The sequence below is a fragment of the Barbus barbus genome (genome assembly GCF_936440315.1).
Source record: "Barbus barbus genome assembly, chromosome: 36".
Classification (NCBI taxonomy): Eukaryota; Metazoa; Chordata; class Actinopteri; order Cypriniformes; family Cyprinidae; genus Barbus; species Barbus barbus.
In genome coordinates this window covers 13,945,462-13,960,804 of record NC_136714.1, presented here as the reverse complement: position 1 = coordinate 13,960,804, position 15,343 = coordinate 13,945,462, and the positions used below count along the sequence as shown (strand labels likewise).

Below are 15,343 nucleotides of genomic sequence, written 5' to 3'. Positions count from 1 at the left end.
CCTATAGAAACCACCAGAATGGCTACAATGTTGTGGATAAGTGGAGTAGTGATTTTTTATGCTGATAATGTATTGTTTTTTAAATACAGAAGCCCTGGACTGTCACATCATTTCCTGTTGCACATATTCATTGCAAGTAGTTTTGCATGCTCAAACTTTTGTGTAACTGCATCTTCAGCCAGCATGCTTCATTCTGATAAACTGCTGCCTTAGGCATGCATGAAATGACTCCCACCGAACATCCCGACTAAATTCACGCTGAATTTCTTCGACCTTCATAGTATACAAGCAACACGAGGACACCATGCATGCCCCCCTTCAGTACAGTAGTATCATCCTCAAGACACTTTATTTCCTCCATTTATTATATATTTATATTTTATTTAAAATAATCCAAGGATGGATTAACCCTCTGGTTGTGTTCGGGTCAAATTCACCAGAATTTTTTTTTCTTTTTCCTGAAAATACTAGTTAACGTTATCGCATTGGACTCAAACTTACTGACTTTGCGCACATAGGGTACAAGTATTTCTCATAAATTTTTTTAGAATTTTCGTAATTTTTTGTGGGTTTTATTTCACCTAGTCACACTCGTTGTGTTCCCGGTTAAAAATGACCGCACTCCGAACAACTGCTTATAAATCTGTCATTATGCTATATTATCACTAAATATTGGATTCATTCTTTTTGTCAACTTGTTTTCTTTCATTTAGGACTGGTTTTGTGTTTCTATTTGCTTCTGATTAATCGTAAGCCTCATTTATCCGAGAGTAGGCACCTAATTTTTTGAGTGAAAAAAATATTTTTTATGAATAATTTTCACAATATTAAACAAAAAATTATACAAATTTGCACTGTTTCTCACACTAGTGTGCTTTAATGTTTAATCAGGAAGTTTGCTTTTAAATGCTTTTATTTTGTACAAAATTGCAAAAAGTCACACTCGTGGTGTTCCCGGTCAAAAATGACCGGACTCCAAACAACTGCTTATAAATCTGTCATTATGCTATATTATCACTAAATATTGGATTCAATCTTTTTGTCAACTTGTTTTCTTTCATTTAGGACTGGTTTTGTGTTCCTATTTGCATCCGATTAATCGTAGGCCTCATTTATCTGAAAGTAGGCACCTCATTTTTTGAGTGAAAAAAGCATTTTTTATGAATAGTTTTCACAATATGAGAGAAAAAATTATGAAAATTTGCACTGTTTCTCACACTAGTGTACTTTAATGTTTAATCAAGAAGTTTGCTTTTAAATGCTTTTATTTTGTACAAAATTGCACAAAGTAACACTTGTCAAAAATTGCCGGCCATTGAAAGTGAATGGGGAAGAATGAAAGAAACAACTAGTGTTCAGGAGCATGTTGTGCTTGCAAACAAAGACCTTGGACCTTTGCATGTGTGGATGCATTTATACTCAAGCTATCACACACACACATGCGCACACACGCACGCGCACACACACACACACACCCATCCATCCATGCATACAAACTATTTTATTACACCTATTTCATCCTACCTTGAACTGCATGCAATATCCTTTTATGAATAAAAAAGGATCTCTCTCTCTCTCTCTCTCTCACACACACACACACATGCTCAGACTGCCTTGTCTTTAGCCTGCATTGACCTCAAAAATAATCTTTTCTTTCACCACATATTCTAGACTACGGAGCCCCTTAGAGCTCATGGTGGTGGAAAGATTTCGGGGTGGGTGAAAAAAATTTGGGGTGGGAGGAAAAAATATTTTTCAAATCTTTTGCGTTCTCTCGCAAAGATGTTTGTGTTCTCTCGCAAAGATGTTTGCGTTCTCTCGCAAAGATGTTTGCGTTCTCTCGCAAAACTTTGTGTTCTCTCGCAAAGATGTTTGCGTTCTCTCGCAAAGATGTTTGCGTTCTCTCGCAAAGATGTTTGCTTTCTCTCGCAAAGATGTTTGCTTTCTCTCGCAAAACTTTGCGTTCTCTTGCAAATATGTACGCAAAGTTTTGCGAGGGAACGCAAACATCTTTGCGAGAGAATGCAAAGTTTTGCGAGGGAACGCAAAAGATTTGAAAAATATTTTTTCCTCCCACCCCGATTTTTTTTCACCCACCCCGAAATCTTTCCACCACCATGAGCTCTAAGCGGCTCCGTACTAGACAAAACATTATGACAATATGTTTAGAGGCTTTCGTGTTCTCTCAGAGTAAACAAAAGTTTACAATTAAATGCTAGAGCATACAAATGCCTCACAGTGTCTTGCTTGTCATTTACACGAGGAAGAGACAACTGAAGAAGAATTTTACAGTGACGATGCATTGCAAGATATATTGGAAGATAAAAATATCACTGGACAAGCTGAAAACCTTGCAACAACTGAAAAGAAGCAATCTTCTGATTTTGAGGACCCAGCTGAAGTTGATGTAACGTTCTGGTCGAGGGATGGAAAAAAAAAAGATTATTTTGAAGTCAATGCAGGCCAAAGACAAGGCAGTTTGAGCATTTGTGTGCATTGTGTGTGTGTGTGTGTGTGTGAGAGAGAGAGTTATAATATGAGATTCATAAAAGCATATTGCATACAGTTCAGGGTAGGATGAAATAGGTGTAATACAATAGTTTGTATGCATAGATGTGTGTGTGTGTGTGTGTGTGTGATAGCGTGAGTATACATGCACGCACTGGTCCAAGGCATTTATGTTTGCAAGCACAACATGCTCCTGAACACTAGTTGTTTCTTTCATTCTTCCCCATTCCCTTTCAATGGCCGGCCATTTTTGACAAGTGTTACTTTGTGCAATTTTGTACAAAATAAAAGCATTTAAAAGCAAACTTCCTGATTAAACATTAAAGCACACTAGTGTGAGAAACAGTGCAAATTTTCATAATTTTTTCTCTCATATTGTGAAAATTATTCATAAAAAATCATTTTTTCACTCAAAAAATGAGGTACCTACTTTCAGATAAATGAGGCCTACGATTAATCGGATGCAAATAGAAACACAAAACCAGTCCTAAATGAAAGAAAACAAGTTGACAAAAAGATTGAATCCAATATTTGGTGATAATATAGCATAATGACAGATTTATAAGCAGTTGTTTGGAGTCCGGTCATTTTTGACCGGGAACACCACGAGTGTGACTTTTTGCAATTTTGTACAAAATAAAAGCATTTAAAAGCAAACTTCCTGATTAAACATTAAAGTACACTAGTGTGAGAAACAGTGCAAATTTTTATAATTTTTTGTTTAATATTGTGAAAATTATTCATAAAAATTTTTTTTTCACTCAAAAAATGAGGTACCTACTCTCGGATAAATGAGGCTTATGATTAATCAGAAGCAAATAGAAACACAAAACCAGTCCTAAATGAAAGAAAACAAGTTGACAAAAAGATTGAATCCAATATTTAGTGATAATATAGCATAATGACAGATTTATAAGCAGTTGTTTGGAGTCCGGTCATTTTTGACCGGGAACACCACGAGTGTGACTTTTTGCAATTTTGTACAAAATAAAAGCATTTAAAAGCAAACTTCCTGATTAAACATTAAAGTACACTAGTGTGAGAAACAGTGCAAATTTTCATAATTTTTTCTCTCATATTGTGAAAATTATTCATAAAAAAAAAAATTTTCACTCAAAAAATGAGGTACCTACTCTCGGATAAATGAGGCTTATGATTAATCAGAAGCAAATAGAAACACAAAACCAGTCCTAAATGAAAGAAAACAAGTTGACAAAAAGATTGAATCCAATATTTAGTGATAATATAGCATAATGACAGATTTATAAGCAGTTGTTTGGAGTCCGGTCATTTTTGACCGGGAACACCATGAGTGTGACTTCTTGCAATTTTGTACAAAATAAAAGCATTTAAAAGCAAACTTCCTGATTAAACATTAAAGTACACTAGTGTGAGAAACAGTGCAAAATTTTATAATTTTTTGTTTAATATTGTGAAAATTATTCATAAAAAATGCTTTTTTCACTCAAAAAATGAGGTACCTACTCTCGGATAAATGAGGCCTACGATTAAACAGAAGCAAATAGAAACACAAAACCAGTCCTAAATGAAAGAAAACAAGTTGACAAAAAGATTGAATCCAATATTTGGTGATAATATAGCATATTGACAGATTTATAAGCAATTGTTTGGAGTCCGGTCATTTTTGACCGGTAACACAAAAGGCGTGACCGGAGTCCGAACACAACCAGAGGGTTTTAAACATACATGATGTCTTTGTTCACCATAAACTATAAAGGGTGAAAATGTGAGAACTGACATAGGTGTTTTATATATATATATATATATATATATATATATATATATATATATATATATACATATATATATATATATATATATATATATATATATATATATATAATTGTTAATTTATAACATTAGAAATGTATGGAAGCCCGTTTCTGCCACTGAATGAAAAATAAAGGTAAATGCGATTTAACTCACAATTCTGACTTTTTTTCTCACAATTACGAGTTTACATCTTGCAATTCTGAAAAATTCGATATACACTCACCTAAAGGATCATTAGGAACACCTGTTCAATTTCTCATTAATGCAATTATCTAATCAACCAATCACATGGCAGTTGCTTCAATGCATTTAGGGGTGTGGTCCTGGTCAAGACAATCTCCTGAACTCCAAACTGAATGTCAGAATGGGAAAGAAAGGTGATTTAAGCAATTTTGAGCGTGGCATGGTTGTTGGTGCCAGACGGGCCGGTCTGAGTATTTCACAATCTGCTCAGTTACTGGGATTTTCACGCACAACCATTTCTAGGTGTTTACAAAGAATGGTGTGAAAAGGGAAAAACATCCAGTATGCGGCAGTCCTGTGGGCGAAAATGCCTTGTTGATGCTAGAGGTCAGAGGAGAATGGGCCAACTGATTCAAGCTGATAGAAGAGCAACTTTGACTGAAATAACCACTCGTTACAACCGAGGTATGCAGCAAAGCATTTGTGAAGCCACAACACGCACAACCTTGAGGCGGATGGGCTACAACAGCAGAAGACCCCACCGGGTACCACTTATCTCCACTACAAATAGGAAAAAGAGGCTTCAATTTGCACGAGCTCACCAAAATTGGACGGTTGAATACTGGAAAAATGTTGCCTAGTCTGATGAGTCTCGATTTCTGTTGAGACATTCAGATGGTAGAGTCAGAATTTGGCGTAAACAGAATGAGAACATGGATCCATCATGTTACCACTGTGCAGGCTGGTGGTGGTGGTGTAATGGTGTGGGGGATGTTTTCTTGGCACACTTTAGGCCCCTTAGTGCCAATTGGGCATCGTTTAAATGCCACGGCCTACCTGAGCATTGTTTCTGACCATGTCCATCCCTTTATGACCACCATGTACCCATCCTCTGATGGCTACTTCCAGCAGGATAATGCACCATGTCACAAAGCTCGAATCATTTCAAATTGGTTTCTTGAACATGACAATGAATTCACTGTACTAAAATGGCCCCCACAGTCACCAGATCTCAACCCAATAGAGCATCTTTGGGATGTGGTGGAACGGGAGCTTCGTGCCCTGGATGTGCATCCCACAAATCTCCATCAACTGCAAGATGCTATCCTATCAATATGGGCCAACATTTCTAAAGAATGCTTTCAGCACCTTGTTGAATCAATGCCACGTAGAATTAAGGCAGTTCTGAAGGCGAAAGGGGGTCAAACACAGTATTAGTATGGTGTTCCTAATAATCCTTTAGGTGAGTGTAGACCCGCAGTTGAGAGTTATAAGTCAGAATTGCATAATATATAGTTTGTATCTCGCAATTCTGACTTTTTCTTACAGTTTAACTTGTTAAAACTTGTAAGTTTTAAATTCCAATTCTGAGGGGAAAAAAGACTGATATGTTCTCAGAATTGCAACTTTTTATCTCACAATTCGGACTTGATTACTTGCAAATGCATGTTATAAAGTCACAATTGCAAGATATAAACTCTGAGGAATTCTGAGGAAAAAAATCTGAATTCTGAGTTTATATCTTGCAATTCTGCTTATTTTTCAGAATTGTGACTATTTTTCACATTTGTGAGAAAAAACGTCAGAATTGTGAGATATAAACTCACATTTTGAGAAAAAAAAGTCTGAATTGTGAGTTCATATCTCACTATTCTGACTTTATAACTCAAAGTTGTGAGTTTATATTTTGCAATTTTGAAGTCAGAATTACGAGATTCAAATGGCATTTGTGAGAAAAAAGTCAGAATTGCGAGATATAATGTCACATTCATTAAAAAAAGTCAGAATTATATCCTGCAATTTTGAGGCTTTATATCTATGTATTATACAGGCTTTATATCTTGCTATTCTGACTTTATAATTCAAAATTGTGAGTTAATATCACAAGTTTGTATCTTGCCATTCTGAGAATAAATGTCAGAATTGCGAGAAGGAAACTTCCAATTGTGAGAAGAAAGTCTGAATTGTGTTATAAAAAGTCACAATTACCCTTTTTATTTTTAAATCAGTGGTGGAAACAGGCTTCCATAAATATGAAATATATAGAATTAATTTTCTCATGACAAATGTTTAAATATTTTATATAATAATATATACAGTTATATCATTCTAATGCAAGAACCAAAAAGTTAAAAATGTCATCTCTTTTACAGATTGCTGTGTTAAACGCCAGGCATACTTTGAGATATTGAAATTACACTGTGTTCGGAATACCATATTAATGACTTTAATAGAATAGAAAACGGTAAGGAATCAGGTGTTTAGGTCATTCGCCGCGTTCCTATTGGTGAGTCATAATATTCCACTGAGGTCTAATTGATCACTTCCTTCATGCCCTTATAGCTTGAGAGTTCACAGGCTCTTGAGATGTGTGTTATTCACAGCATCTCAGCAGTCGCTCGGCACCTCTCCTGAAAGGCACAGGAAGTAGCAGGAACATGCCAACTATCTGCGTCAATGAGGCTAACGGGAGATGTTGTTTAATCGCATGTGGGTCACCTTTAAAGGCCATGCATACACAACCTTTATAGCATGAGTCACACTGCCCTATGTTTCAAATGACACCTTTAGTCAGCTCTTGGCATAGGCCTCCGATCGCTCAGGCACCCGTGGTGGACACATCTGGCCAGCGGATAATGATGATCTAAGAAGAAGTCGGAAGGTATGGCCCTTGGGTGAGGATTAACATGCTTTCATCCTCCATGGGGTTTCTATTCTTATTTAGCTTTTGCATGTGTGGACAGCTGTGTTAGTGGAAGGACTCAAGTTAGTACTCGGTACAGACTGTGAAGAAATGCTGAGCGCATACAGACACTGTTCCATTATATGAGACACAGATCTGCCTTGGATGACAATGTGAAGAGCAAAAATCACATTGAAACTAAATTCAATTCTGATCTGGGCCACATACTTGGAAATAAATTAACAGCCTGGTGAGAATTCAGAAGTCAGTTTTTAGTCTGAAACAACATATTCAATCTGAAGCAACATTTTGTTATTTTTTATTCACCCTTAGCATGAAGAACAACAACAAAAAATATTAATATAATAATATGTGCAGTGTTCCCTCTGTTCAGTTAAAATTGCAAGTTGCAAGTTGCAAAACAAAACAAAAACAACAAAAAAATGACCACAAGCACTAAGAAAGATAATAATTGGGTACCTTTGTGCAGTCGCAATATAGGCACATAATGATGAATTAAAATACATTTATATAAACACTACAGTTCAAATTTTGTGGTCTGTATATATTTTTTTATTAAATTGATACTTTTATTCAGGAAAGGATGCATTAAAAGTGAGAGTAAAGACTTAAATTGTTACAAAATATTTCTGTTTCAAATTAATGCTGTTCTTTCTATTCATCAAAGAATCCAGAAATATTAAGCCACAAAAAAGCAGCACAACCGCTTTCAACATTGATAATAATAACAAAAGTTTCTTAAGTATAAAATCAGCATATTAGAATTTCTGAAGGATCATGTGACACTGAAGCATAGAGTAATGGCTGATGAAAAATCAGGCTTGCCATTAACAGGAATAAATAACATTTTGAAATGTATTAAAAATAAATAGTTATTTATAATTGTAAAAATATTTCACATTTTTTCCTGTTATACTTTATATTTCATCAAATAAATGCATTCTTGGTGATCACAGGAGACAAAAAAAAAACAAAAAAAAAACTGACCGACCAGAAAACATTTGAAGGGTAGTGTATACATCTATTCAGTATACAGTCCTGTATGTATATATAGACCTTCCTTTCCCAGGCCGTGTAATCCTTAAACTTTCCTCTATTTTTTCTCCATATAACAGCCAGTCTGTCTCTAAACACTAAATTTCATTACTATTAATAGCTCAAAAAGGAGTGAAATCTGTCTCCAGGGCTCGCAACGGGCTAAATCTGTTCATGCTACATTTCCATGAAACACTGCTGCCATCTGTTACCCGGTGTGACATTGCAGAAATATGTTCTAAATGAGTAAGTCCCAAGTAGTCACAGCTTTAAAAACATACGATTTAAATGTTGCTCGTATCCACCGAAGCAGCAAACATACAAAGGTTATTGCGAAGCATGTGCCATTCTATAGGGGCAGGAGCACAGAAAGCTATAGAATGTTGATATTCCGGGTGAATATCGCAGAGGACAACGCCACACAGGGAGCAGAATCACAGGGATGCAGAAGCGCTGGCATGGGCAGCAGAGAGATGAAGAGAGGCGGAGGAGACGACTGAACAAGGAGACGAACGTGCTGCTGATTAAGCCAGAAGCAAGAGTCTGCCGTTATGGATCAAGTCACTAACAAAACTACCTCAGGGGCACCTCTTTAAACCCTGGATGTCACCTTACCGAAGCAAGTAATGAAAACTTTTAAAATTATAATACAGTAAATACTTACTTGCAATAGTTGGTTCTCTGGGTACGGTTACAATATCAAAAACTGTTTAGCACTGAACTGCGAGAAGGCACAAGACAAAGTCTTTCCATTAATAAATACTTTTCATGCATAAGAATCATCAGAATCTCTCAGGGCTTCATACTGTACTGTATGTACAAACTATAGGTTCACATCTGAGAAGTTCTACTGTACTTCTAAACATTCTTTAGAAATGTCATTTGATGTTTTCTATATTATCAGGATTCAACATATCTACAATATGTTGCTTCCATGAAATTTTTTATTATCATTTACTTACACTCATGTTACTTCTTTCTATGCACACAAAAGACATTTCGACAAAGAAGAAAATAAGTCATACAGGTTTGGAAGGACACGAGGGTGAGTAAATGACACAATGTCCGTGTTAATGTATGCTAATATACACTATTAGCATACATAAACATTTTATAACTATAAAAAATTGTTTTTGATCATTTAAATCAAGTTGAAATTAAATAGATAATAATAATAATAAAAAAATACATTTCTTTTAAAAAATAACTTAGAAATGTTTCCTTGGAAGCTAACTGAAATAAGTTGAAGTACTAAAATTACGAAACGTACATAAAAAATTAGAAATAAGTTAAAGCTAAATAGAATGTTTAAAAAAATTATAATCAAAATGACAAAAGCACATAACATAATTACTAGGCCTTAAACTAAAATTAAAACAAAAACTATATAGCAATATATAAATAATTAAATTAAATTAAATGATGACAACTTTAATTTTTGGGTAAACAATAATATAATTTTTCTCACACTATGAACAGGTCTGTGTGCAATGAATGTATAAATAAAAATATAGAGCTGCCTTTATATTTTAGTAAAGGGGATCTTCACTATAATAATAAAAAAAACTTACCCTAACATAATTTTTTTTCCATAACAAATATTACAACCGATGGCACACCACACTCAGCAGCAGGCTGTTTCTTCTAAATCCCATAAATATGTCATTATTTTTAGTGTGCTGAAGTGTTTAAAAAGCAGTCGAACTGCACACAACACCAAAATTGTCTTGTCAATTTAATAAGGTACTTTGCATGACGCATAACGACTCTGTGGAGGGATTTTACTGCCTGATCATTCCATTCAAATTCTATCGTTATGAGCCAGATTAACAAGGCCAACATGCTAGCTAACTGCTCGTAGAACAAAGAAAATCTCAAAGAAAACAGTGGGTCTGGATTACACACAGAATAATCTTTGTTCAAGACTTTCCAGTATGAAGTTATTTGGAAGTTATGAACAAGATGTGCATCAAACTAGACTGGATTTTATTTATTATATGCCATATACAGAGTCCTGACCCTGATATTATACACTTAACATTTTAGCTGCACTGACATCAATATTAACAATGTGTCCGACTCAGTATTGGAGGGTTCTGCAGGTCATCTCACCCCTAAGGGAAAAGGTTTTGCCCCATCCCAGCCATTTCCACCAGATGTAGCAGCCTCACAACAGCAGCAGAGCTCAGGTCAACAGTTAGAAAAAGAAGCAGAAAGCAAAGCATGCTGGGATGACTCACACATGGCCGTACCAGACTGAGAATGTCTGCGCAAAGCCGCCGTCGTAACTGGGTTCCCACGAGACGTTGGCCGAGGTCGTCGAGACCGAAACGTGGACTTTGGCGGGGGCGTGTGGGCTTGTGCCTGTAGGAAGAGGACAACTCGTGTCACACTCAATATAAACACACACTTGTACACAAAACCTAAGGCCACACATATTTTATTTCCCTAAAACTTTGTCTGTAAAAAGCTCTCGGTCAAAGCGATTAGCTCACTTGTCTTAACACAAACACTAGCGCTAACACAAACAAACAGACTCTGTGTGCATCATTTATCCTTTATCTCTTATTCAACAGCTAACTGTTAGCCTGTGGGGACGCTTTTGAGGAAAATCCCTCTATACTAAGACACTGCAACATTTCTAGCAGTCCGCTCACAGCATATAAACCTCCCAAAGGACTTTTGTACAGAGAGCTTTTTGAGAGGAACTCACTGAATAGCTAACAGTTTAGTTTAGCAGCTGCTGCTTGGCTGCTAATCAGAAAGTTTCTTTAACTGACAGTTTCACTGCAGTCAAACAAATACAAACTGTGCCCAACAGCACTGTGTACATGCCAAAAAAGTGGGCAGCAATATAAGGACTAAGCTGGCAGTGTTTGTTTACAGCTGCACTAGCCACTAATAGAAAGAGTCCATGAGGACGTTAGCCTTTGCGCTACTTTCCTCTATTGAATTTCTAAGATATGTCCTATAAGATTATAATCTATAGAGTGTAGGTCTGCGTATTAATATACTTCAAAGTATTGAAGCAAGTAATCTTTACATAAAAAATTCAATACTTTTGGCAAGTATGTGCTATTAAAGTGACTTAACATGAAATGAAAACACCAGTCATATCAGTACCATAGAATGAGCTACATTACAGTACTTGTGGATGATTAGGGAGATCACAACTAACTTTTTCTCTGAAAACGTGCCTAATATTCTTACATTTTTCACAATACATTAATCATAAATGAAAAATACATCTGTGAATAGGGTAAAACATTAACTGACAGATATAATTATAAAGTCTACATGTACTCACGGTTTTCAACCATTGATTTTTCCTTTTGTTTGATATATTGTAACTGGATAAGGATTTTTAAAAATGTTTTTGATTTAGACAATTTAGAACCGATTCATTCAGGCTGATTTGAGAACCTGTTAGATGAACTCACTAAAACAAAAGTTGAAAGAATAATTTGATCAACAAAGTTTTAGCGAAGAGTTAAAAGTCACTGTTAAAAGTAAACTATATATAAAACACTAACTGAAATAAAGATGAAAAATAAATTAAATTCTTAGTATTTATAAAATACAATGTGAAAAACTACATCTAAAAAAAATTAAAATTGGAAATTAAATGATACTTATACAGCTAAAATTAAAGTTAATCAAAAAGCTTTAGCTATTATAGAGGATTCACTGCACCCTTTGCACTGTCAGTTTCAGTTGGGCAAGTAAAAATATGTATCAGATGTCATTTGTGCCAACTGCAGTTAGAATTTTAAATGCTGAGACATGAATATTAATATGTATGCAGATATATGAACATGTGGGAATGTATATATGTGTATGCTAAAGTGAAATGTTGAGTCAATTGTATTGTATGATATTTTATTCTGTCTTACCTTTTAGAGCTGTTGTGTAAGTGTCTTTTATTGTATTGGTCTTGTTATAATGTGTTGTGAAGCCAAAGACAAATTTCCACTTGTGGACAATAAAGGAAAGTAAAGTAAAGTAAATGCTGCCTTGGCAACTAACTGAAAAAAAGAAGCTAAATAGAAACATAAAAAAAACTAATAAAAATTACATAAGTACATAACCATAATACTAAAACTTAAGCTAAAAAATGAACTGAAAATATAAAAATAACAGGTAATTCTAAATATTTATAATAGTATTAAAAAAAGCTAACAAATATATAATAAAATATACTAAAATAACACTGGAACACAGAAATAATAATTAGTCATAAAAGTTGAAATTTCCTTGTCTTTTAAAATATTCCCTGATTTGTTAGATTTTCCATGACTCTCAGAACCCTGAGACCAAAGACCACTGTTGTCCTGCAAATATAAACTACATTTTTGAGCACTTTTAACAAAATAACACTCTTTAATCTAATATTCATCGCTGTATGGAAAATCACTTTATCACAAGTCGTGTTTGTGCATCATGAAGTAGCGCCATTTGTCTCAACGCTTCCTACCGATTATTAGGAGGTGCGTGCTGGCAGTGATGCTCGTGGCGACATTGGAGGCGACACACTCCCACTCCCCGTGGTCCTCCTTGCTGAGAGATTTGAACTGTAAGCTGCCTCTCGGTAGGACGTTGTGCTTGCTTCTGCTGGGCTTCCCTACCTTTCCCAATAAAAGAAAACAGTTCTAGCAAACGCATCAATTGGGTTGACAATGATACAGGATCCTACTTAAGGATGCGGCTTACCTTTCTCCATGTAATGTTGGGGAATGGGTCTCCTTCTGCCTCACAGGGGATGACCAGCTCTCGACCAGCCTCCTGCCTGTACTCCCCTCCAGGAACCACCAGAAATTTGGGTGGGTCCTATCCACCGCCAAACACCATGTTATATTGACGCAAATAGATGATATTATCAAAAAGGTAAATAAGGAAAAGGAAGCTCAAATAAAATCTACAAGTTTCATTCTTTACCTTTAGCACCAGAGGGGCGGGAGGGGACTGTCCCATTGTACCGAGGCTATTGTAAGGCACGCAGGTGTAGGTGCCGAGAGAGTCCTCTGTCACCTCAGACACTCGAATGCTCCCATCTTCCATTTGGCTCCAGCCAGGGTACTGCAACAGAGAGAAACATCAGCACACACACAATAAGGGAAATAGTTTCCTGTCTCTCAAACAGTAGAGCATGACAACGTATGATTTTCTACTGAACGAACTGAAAGAATGATTTTGTACACTACCATTCAAAAGAGTGTGGTCAGTAAGATATTATTATTATTATTATTATTATAAGTCCTATGCCCGCAAAAGTTACATTTACGTATATTTCAAAATACTATTATAATTTAGAATTACTTTTCTATTTTAAAATATTTCAGCCAAGTGATTCTTCATAAATCATTCTGATGTCCTGAATTGCTGCTCAAGAATAATTTTTAATTATTATTTTAAATGTTGAAAACAGTTCATGCTTAAACAGTTGCTGCTTAATATTTTTGTGGAAACTGTGATACCAAAATATTTGTCAGGATTTTCTTTTTGATAATTAAGAAGTTCAAATGAGCAGAATTTATTACAAATATAAACCTTATCATTATAAATGTTTTTACAGTCTCTTTTGATCAACTGTTTGGGACCTTGATGAATTAGAGTATTCATTTAAAAAACAACTTTCTGACCCCAAACGTTTGAATGGTAGAGTATTTTAAATATGTAAATTGCTTTGTATAAAATTTGTATTAAAAAATTGTATGCTTTGTATTAAAAATATACAATTACAATTGCAATACAATGTAAGAAATTAAATAAAGCGCAAATTTAATGATCATAAATCATGGCTCTCTGAGAATGATATGCAATCAATATGAGGCTAATAGACACTGAATAAAATCAGTTATGTATGAATGAACTGAAAAAGTGAAGGGGCCATTTTATACACCATATCAGCTTGAATCATGATTATTAATTAGGTGATTAGCAATCACTAAACCACATAATCAAATTGCTGATAAGCAGATACAGTAAGTGGGTATAAACCATAACCAACCAGCAGACTGTTTCAAGTAGTAGTCTAAAGGTCATAGTTTTACAATTATTTCTTCGTACTGCATCCTAAATTTTTCAAATGTTAAATCTTTTTTTTTCACAAAAAGTGTCTATCAAGCTTTTGAATTTATTAAACCCCTCTTGTTCTATCTAATGGTTGCTATGCACCTTACAACTATTGCATTGACTGAAATTAATGGAGTGAATTTGCTCTCAGCGCACTTAAGATGTAACATGATAAGCCTATATATTTTCAACTGCATGGTCACTATCCTTAAAAGAAAACTGCACTGAGGAGGAACAGGGTTCGAGAATGAAAGGTCAGTTATTCCCCATGAAGGCTTTCCCGTTGAAGAGGAGCCAGTGATCTTTGTCTGTGTGAGACTATGAGATCAATGTGAACTGTGAATGAAACCCATCTCACACAGGCCCATGTGACAGCATCTGTGAAAACACTGAGATCATTGTCCAGCTGGACTCACCTTCTCTATCCGAAGAGGCAGGCTGTCTTTTTTCCACTTCACTGAAGTGACAGGCGGGTTGGCATCCACCGGGCAGCGGATGTACCCCGGCAGTCCGATGGCCACGTAAATAACGGGCGGCATGTTTACCACACGGGCAGGGTCTATGAGACACAACAAAAGTAGAAACAAAAAAAGACAGCAGAAATGCTGAGATGTTAGAAATCTGAGTTAGACATATAAGGTTTTGTGCATTGTTAAACTGTCAGATGAGCGGAGTACTGAATGTCTCGCTAAATGGAACATTTAGTACAAATCCTCTGAATAAGTCAACTACCGAAGGAGAAGTACACTAATAAAGAATGTTTTGCTCTCACATGCCTGAAGTGAGTCTGAAATCAGACAAAAAGGTCTGAACTAGCTCACATTGAGACTATTACTCAACTAATCGCACAGTACATTGCCTTGGAAACATGGGAAAATAGCTAAAATCAGCATAGCTGAAATAAAAACTACATTTTAATATTTTTTTACAGAAAATGTGTGTTGTGTCTGCAAAACTCTCCACATCATAGGCAGTTGAAAAGACATCGGTAGGGTGTTGTGGGATGATTTTAATTGAGAGAGCCCCAAAAAAAGATCACAAATCCCA

General features: G+C 35.5%; 1 protein-coding gene across 1 annotated transcript in view; it reads right to left on the bottom strand.

The window, feature by feature from the left end:
• Nucleotides 1-15,343, bottom strand: part of LOC306856108 (protein turtle homolog B-like) — a gene marked incomplete at both ends in the record, with an annotated part of 144,644 nt that overhangs the window by 26,585 nt on the left and 102,716 nt on the right. The window contains 5 exons of the mRNA XM_079395133.1: nt 10,465-10,588; nt 12,699-12,849; nt 12,935-13,051; nt 13,160-13,300; nt 14,713-14,855. Coding sequence (XP_079251259.1) covers nt 10,465-10,588; nt 12,699-12,849; nt 12,935-13,051; nt 13,160-13,300; nt 14,713-14,855 — 676 coding nt within the window. The remainder of the gene's footprint in view (nt 1-10,464; nt 10,589-12,698; nt 12,850-12,934; nt 13,052-13,159; nt 13,301-14,712; nt 14,856-15,343) is intronic.